Raw genomic sequence first — 8036 nt, 5'->3', positions numbered from 1 at the left:
ATCCTCACCGCCTACCACGAGGAATAAATGACCAGTAAACCTTAATGTAAGCATTAATGTTTGTAACTACTCCGTGGTTTACCCTTCTTTTTTTATTAAGAGGTTTTAGTTCTATCGTCGGGCCGACGATAAAAAGAAGCCAGGGCAGATTGTAGTGGGTTGGAATGAAGGTGCCTGTACCTTTAAGCCCAAGCTGTCTTTTGCTACACCTGACTGACGTCACTCAATGCGACGCTGATGCATCAATTATCAGTCTCGGAGCTTCTTTAAAAGCACTGCGCTGGTGATGACCAAGTAAGCGGCAGGACTGATTTTGGATCATCTATTTGTGTCCGTTGGTTCGTTTATCGTGGCATTTTCCTTCGTGGGCAACCACGAGCGTTGCAAGCCCAAGGCTGTGCGGCTGCTTTTCCCTTTACTGGTACGTAGCTGCCTGCTCGGCTGGCTGTAGCTATGTTAGGTGGCTTTGTTTTTATTCGTGTTACTTGCTCTTATTAGGCTGCTTGGTGGTTTCGGCAGTACATTCCACTTCACGTGAAGTTCCGGTTAATCCCTGGCTGTGGTAGGTCACTCTTTTAACCTGTGCTTTATCGTGATTTAAATACAGATGCATTTAATATATGCCTCTGGTATTTTATGCTTCCCGCAGATTGTCGGCTGACGGCAAGAAATTGAGGCTGCCTTCCGTCACCAGCTGCTGTTTTGTTTCTACTTAAAGTTCCTTTTTGTTGTATGTTTGCCCATTGATTACTGACCATTGTTGCACTGCGTGCGTGCTGCCAGCTCATGGTAACCTGCGGGTGTGCGTGCAGGTGTTGAGGAGTGTCGGTGAGGATTATTTTGCTTTCCTTTTAATGTTTGTAAGTCTCCATTGTCTGCATGTTTTGTTGTTCGTTTTCTTGTCCTCTCTGCCTGCTGTAAAACCCCACCAGTGGCGAACTTACCCCTGTGACTGGGCACCTAACACTGTGGCTAGTTGTTATTTGCAGTGCTCTTATTTTAAGGTGCTTGTAGTGCCCATTTGGGGTGTATTGCTTTGCGGTGCTTGACTGTGCCACTTCACATTCCTTTACTGCCCAATCAGTCCGACGGGGTGGGACGTCTGGTGGTCTCCAGCGGCTTGATTTGTGTATTAGTTGAACGTGTGTTTGTTTTCTGGTTGTCCTTTTTGTTGCAGGAGTTGGGTACTGTCAGCAGGGAGGCCTTGGCACTTGGTGGTGGGTATCCGCATGTGTGTCTGACTAACTTTGCAGTGTAGGGTCACCCGGGTGTGCAGTGCAGTGTGTTCACGTGTGGTCCCTTGGACCCCCCCTCCTAGACAGATTGCCCCCCTCTGGTAAGCCCCTCTCCTGCCTATGTTTTGTGGTGTCTATCATGTCATTGTGTGTGTGATGACCAGCGGAGAACTTTTCCCGTAGATAAAAGAAAACCCATGTAACCTAATTTATGCAATAAAGAAATATGTTATTTTTGTAATAGAATCCTGTCTCTGCTTCATCCTTGCACGAACCTGTGTGCTGTGTATGCATATGCCACTGAATGCTCATGTGCATTGAGGACTTTCAGTTAGCAGTGGTCAAATTCTAGTTCCTAAGGGGAGCATAACTCCTCTGGGTGGCGTAGTCGACAAGTGAAACACGATCATTCCCTGGCCCCTCTACACATAGTTATGTTAATATGTATTATCTAGGGCTGTCAGCGTTAACGCGTTAATCTATGCGATTAATGCGGCCGCGATTAACGCGATAAAATATTTTAACGCAATTAACGTTTTTTTTTTTTAATGCCTTTATTTGGATAGGACATGAAGTTGTGACAGGAAGCGAGGCGGAGAAGAGGTGGGGAGAGGATTGGGAAATCACATACGGCCAGACTTGAACCTGTGTCCACTCGGGCAATGTAGCCCGTAAGTAGGGGGCTTGGCCTACCATTTTATGGGACAGGTGGGGCTTGAATAGCCCCCCTTGTTCAAAGTGGGGAATGACAGAAAAAGTTTGAGAACCACTGCGGTAGTTGAAGATGGAGAGAGCTGAGGGATTGTTGGGCGGAAAGTCTGTTTAAGAGCTAAAATGACGGAACAATCGACAAAACTAAAGTTGTATGTAGCATTTGTCAAGCTGAATTTGGCTTTCACAGAAGCAGCTCGTCTTGAAGTTATCACCTTAATGCCAAGCACCCGACAGAAAGCAGTCCCAGGTTAGATGATCGCCAACCCACACTCCATGACTTCTCTAGGAAAATAACTAGACCAGTCCGTGAAAAGGTTGCCATTTGGGTTGCCGGTGACTGTGGGCCCATCAACATAATTGAGGACAGTGGGCTGATTGAGGTGATTCGAATTGCTTCAGGGGAAATTCTTACGATTTACCGTCGAGGGGCACCATTGTGTTTAAAAAAAAAATACAATTAAACAACAGTGTCTAAAATACACGCTGTATTAAGTGATTACTCGTTAATTTATAAGATGTAGTCTTAAGAAGAAAAAAAAAAGTTTAATCGCGATTAATTAATTTCAAAATGTGCGATTAATTAGTTTTTTTTTTTTTATCGATTGACAGCCCTAGTATTATCACATCTCTTCAGGGATGTTTTTGATCCCAGAGGTTGAAATAAAAAGCATGAAATGTAAGTTATGTTTTGTAATTCATAAGTCATAATCAGCTTCTCTGAAGATGAGACACTGTGGAAAGCAAAATATAAAAACAGCCAAAGGCTACATTTAGAGAAAGCCTAGAGGGAAATCTATGGAGGACACCAACTGGAAACAAGGGTGAATGGGAAGTCTTAACTATAGTCATAACCATAGTGTTAACCAAACTAGTGATATCATTGGTGACTGCCATCGATGTCATTGAGCCCTGGGATTTTTTGTTGCTCAAGATTGGACAGAGATGTGCTTATAACCTACAGAAGAAACTCTTAAAGAATTCATATTGTTAGAAGACTGAGGCATTGAGTTGTTTTTGCAATGACTGTAATAATATTTATCATCTTTGTTATTCTGAAAAATCTTAGAGCATACAGCCCTGCATGTAAAATGATAGGGAATATTGGCTATACAGAGCTATCAAAGAATGGGGACTTTATTATTGGGGGTCTATTCTCACTTGATAATTCAGGTCGTACTCCTGAACAGGATTTTAGCACCCCACCAAATCTGACATCCTGTCGTGGGTAAGTAGAAATAAGCATGAAAGAAAATTATCTGTATATTCAATGCGGCTGAATATTGACTTGAAATAAGTCAATAACATATGATGATATATGCCCATACAGTATATGGAGATGTTTTAGTGGTTGTATTGTTCTGATTTTTCTGCAGGAAAAATTTCAGGGAACTCAAGTTTGCCCGTACATTAATATTCACTTTGGAGAAGATCAATACCGAACCAGACCTTCTTCCTGGAGTCACTCTGGGCTATACAATTCTGAATGCCTGTGGAGGCCTAAACCTTATGAGGGCTACTCTGGAGGCTTTGAGTAAGGACGAAAAAAAACAACAGGAATGTGCCCGAATCCTCGCATTTATAGGGCACTCTTCCTCAGGACCCACACAGAAAATAAACAATATACTAAGTCCTTTTGGGATACCACAGGTTAACAATTTACTCATATGTTTAAATTACACAGAAATGTTAAGGTTCTCGTAATTTTACTGCTCAGTCTTTTATTTGCCACTCCGTGCATCTATTTGTTTTATAAATATTTCACTATGTCAATTTGTATTTGTATTGTAAATATTTCAATATGTAATATTCCAATCTGAAGATATCATGATTCAAAATAAGTATTCAGAAATATCAGTAACATTCTTTTTTTCTATGTCGTCTCATTTCAACAGATCAGCCATCTTTCCACCTGTGCATGTTTAAGCAACAGACACATCTATCCCACTTTTTTCAGAACTGTCCCGAGTGATCACTTCCAGGTCATTGCACTTATTCAGCTCATGAAGCAATTTGGATGGAACTGGATTGGACTTGTTTACAGTTTTGGATCATATGGAGAAAATGGGAGATATGCAATCATTGAACAGGCCAAGAAGGAAGGAATCTGTGTAGAATATGAAGAAATATACAAAAAGAAGCTTTCAGATGAGATAGTGGCCAATATTGCCGGCATAATTAAGAATTCAACATCGAAGGTCATTGTGTCATTTATGTCTTCATCTTATTTCAGAAGCTTTTTATCAAGAATCGAGTATTTCAATATTACTGGGAAACACTGGATTGGCTCTGAAGCCTGGGTCACAACACCCGATCTGGCTTCTATTAAGAGCATGGGAATTTTACAAGGCACCATGGGGTTTGCCATTCCAGAGGTCAAAATACCTGGTCTTACTGAGTTCTTACTGAGTCTGCAGCCTTCAGATGCACCAGACAGTGCTTTCATCAGGGATTACTGGGAGACAACTTTTCAGTGCAGTCTCTCAACATCAAATCAGTCTCAGTACAAAAGGCTGTGTGATGGTTCAGAGGATCTACGGTCAATAACCAATGATTACACAGACATGTCAGAATCTAGGATGGTTAATAATGTATATAACGCTGTTTATGCAGTGGCACATGCCCTTCACAATCTCTTGCAGTGCAACAATGGAACAAATACAGTCACAGGGCAAGGCTGTCACAACAAGACTGATATTCAACCGTTGCAGGTAAAATCCTAGTTTAAACTAGGGCTGAACGATTTGGGAAAATAATATAATTGCGATTTTTTACCAAAATATTGCGATTGCGATTTAATATGCAATTTTTTTTTGTATCCTCTTTTTTTCCCCAACAAAACGTAATGAATGATTTAAATATGACCAACACAATATTAGATACATTTAGTGTAAAATATTCTTTCCCACATTTTACATTTTTATTTAACTGCTCATTACAGAAACAAGAGTGGCTTTGCCACTGTGCATTTAAGTAATTTAAAAAAAGTCATTTTAAGTATAAACACTAGGCATGCACTTTTTAAACACTGTGTGCAAAATGTACCATCTTAAAAAAAAAAAAACTTTAAAAAAAATTTTTTTTTAGACCACGTTTTTTAAATCGCGAACGTTGCGGTTAGAAAATCGCGTTCTATCATATCGCGATTAAATCGCAAATGCAATTAATCATTCAGCCCTAGTTTAAACCTTACCTTCATTTAAATCATGCCTCTCATAGCCCTCAAAACAATGTAAATAATTTAGGGTTACTTATAGGTGCCCTACTTACTACTTACAGAAACAAAGAAATACATCATTAATGTGTCAGTTACTGTAAATGGAAACATTATAGTAATATGAGTTTGAAATTAGTGTTTTTTGATGTTGCCAAATTTTATTAAGGAAAGAAAAGAGCAATACAAAATAAGAGAGTAATATAAGTGTGAAAGAATAATTCTATGTTCCCCTCAGAAATGTTGTAACTGACAGTAATGCATAAGAGGATGGTTATATGGAATAGAATGTGGCTTTAGAAGGGATCTGAGCAACAAAACACATCCCTCTGTAATTACCTGGAAATGTTTTCCTGAGTTCCCTGCAATTACCTGTGGTAGATGCATGTTTACGTTCAGACAAACAATACAATCAACACACAATTTAATGTCAATTTGTATGATTCAAAACATATTTGGAACAATGATAGCGTATTTCTGAGTTTAGTCCCCATGCATGTGCCAGAATGTTAACAGCTGAACTTGACTTCTTTCAGGTGGTGCATAGCTTGAGGAAAGTGAACTTTTCCATACTGTCTGGGGGAAGGATGTTTTTTGATGAGAACGGTGACTCAGTAGCACTGTATGATTTAGTAAACTGGCAATTCAACAAAGATGGTTCTGTCAATATCAGTAATATTGGTCAATATGATGCATCTTTACCGAGTGGAAAAAGATTCCAAATGACAGAAAACATCACAGTCATATGGGGAGGAGACCACTCTGAGGTAACAAGCATCATAATAAATAAAAAGTACTTTTAAACAGTCATATTGTTTAGCTGATTTTCATTTATAATTTAAATGTATATGTGATACACATCTATTTGACTTTCAAAAGGTACCAAGATCTCTATGCACAGAAATATGCCCCCTTGGCAGTCGGAAAGTTGTGAACAAAACAAGACAAATATGTTGTTTTGACTGCTTACCCTGTGCTGATGGGGAAATTGCTAATGAAACAGGTAGCTGAGACTGACATTTATTTCATACACTCACTTTTCTTTTGACTTCAAATACAGATTCTTAAAAAAAACATCAGGATTACTTATCTGAAAACAAATACAATTTTGCATTTCTGATTTTTCTTTTCATAGATTCTTCCGACTGCACAAAGTGTCCATCAGCATATTGGTCAAACAACAGGAAGGATGATTGTGTTTTAAAAACTACAGAGTTCCTGTCCTATGGAGAAACAATGGGGGTGGTGCTGGTCATATTTTCTTGTTTTGGTTTCTTCTTGACAGTGCTTACAACAGTCGTCTTCTTTTCTTTCCGTAAAACTGCAATAGTTAGAGCTAACAACTCAGAGCTAAGTTTCCTGCTGCTCTTCTCATTAAAGTTATGTTTCCTTTGTTCTCTTACTTTCATTGGTCGGCCCTCTGAGTGGTCCTGTATGTTGCGTCACACAGCGTTTGGGATCACCTTTGTTCTCTGCATCTCCTGTGTTCTGGGGAAAACAATAGTGGTGTTAATGGCCTTCAGAGCCAGTCTTCCAGGCAGTAATGTCATGAAGTGGTTTGGGCCTCTGCAACAGAGACTCAGTGTTCTTGGCTTCACCCTCATACAAGTCCTTATATGTGTCCTTTGGTTAACTATATCGCCTCCATTCCCATACAAGAATATGAACCTTTACCAGGAAAAGATTATTCTAGAGTGTGAGGTTGGATCAGCAGTAGGTTTCTGGGCCGTATTGGGTTACATTGGAATCCTTGCTGTATTGTGCTTCATACTTGCTTTTCTGGCTCGCAAACTACCTGATAACTTCAATGAAGCCAAATTGATCACATTCAGTATGCTGATATTCTGTGCTGTCTGGATCACCTTCATACCAGCTTATGTCAGCTCTCCGGGAAAATTTACTGTGGCTGTGGAGATATTTGCCATTTTAGCTTCTAGTTTTGGATTACTTTCATGTATTTTCTTTCCCAAGTGTTATGTGATTGTAGCTAAACCTCAACTAAATTCAAAGAAACATGTGATGGGTAAAGTGACATCTAAGTCATTATAAAAAAAGATTTTCTTGTTAAACCTTGATTAGAGATTTATTACATTTTATGTACCATTGTGTTATTAATAGATACTTTAACAGTAAGGATTTGGTGTATAAAGGTGAGCTTAAAGGTTTGCAAAAGCATTGCAAACACCAAGAATAGCCTATTTGGCATTGATAAAAAAAAGTTTACTAGCATGCTAACATTGGTGTCATTTGGTGACGTATCCCAATATCGTGCTGTGAAAGCTTTTCTTAAATTTTCACGGGGTGGTCTGTGCCACACCACAGGGCTAAGGCATCGCCTGGGTGGCAAGTGAGATTGACAGGTGTATTCATCTGTACCTCACATGACCATATAATGACCATATACCATCAACGTCAATTTGAAGATAACACCAAAACTAGTTGCATATAAAAACATACCTCAAATAGAGGCATTTTGCCGCTTGCTGTTGATCAACAAACATTTAGTTAGAAAGGACACGTCAGGAAATAGCAAAGAGGCAGTCTGATATATTATTAATATATCCACAATGGTACTAAATCTGCAGAAGAAGAAGAGTGGAATATATAAAGGGCAAACCTCACATGCTTATTTCCATTCTTAAAGAAATCTCTATTCTAGCCACCAAACACACTTTATTATGGCATGTGACAGGCTGCACAGGGTGAGAGATGGGTGTGGAAAGTCCCGTCAGGAGTCAAACCTAGACTACGGTAGGAGCTGACATTAGCTACAAACCCTGTTCAGATTAAGGGAAGGCATTGGGTACTGGATAACATCTTGAGGACAGGAACCCGACTAGATTTGGGATACAAATGACGTAGGTCACCTTGTTAGC

The 8036-nt window shown here is 39.5% G+C and overlaps 1 protein-coding gene across 1 annotated transcript; it reads left to right on the top strand.

The window, feature by feature from the left end:
- The first annotated feature begins 2744 nt into the window (after window positions 1–2744).
- Window positions 2745–7209, top strand: LOC105904791 (extracellular calcium-sensing receptor-like). Its single transcript, XM_031572876.1, has 6 exons — window positions 2745–2770; window positions 3323–3596; window positions 3842–4657; window positions 5697–5927; window positions 6040–6163; window positions 6296–7209. Exons 1-6 carry the CDS (start codon window positions 2745–2747, stop codon window positions 7207–7209), a joined length of 2385 nt encoding a protein of 794 aa, XP_031428736.1.
- Window positions 7210–8036: the final 827 nt, after the last annotated feature.

Source organism: Clupea harengus, chromosome 9 (genome assembly GCF_900700415.2).
Source record: "Clupea harengus chromosome 9, Ch_v2.0.2, whole genome shotgun sequence".
Taxonomy (NCBI): Eukaryota; Metazoa; Chordata; class Actinopteri; order Clupeiformes; family Clupeidae; genus Clupea; species Clupea harengus.
Note: the sequence above shows the minus strand (reverse complement) of the source record. Positions and strands in the feature narration are given on the sequence as shown.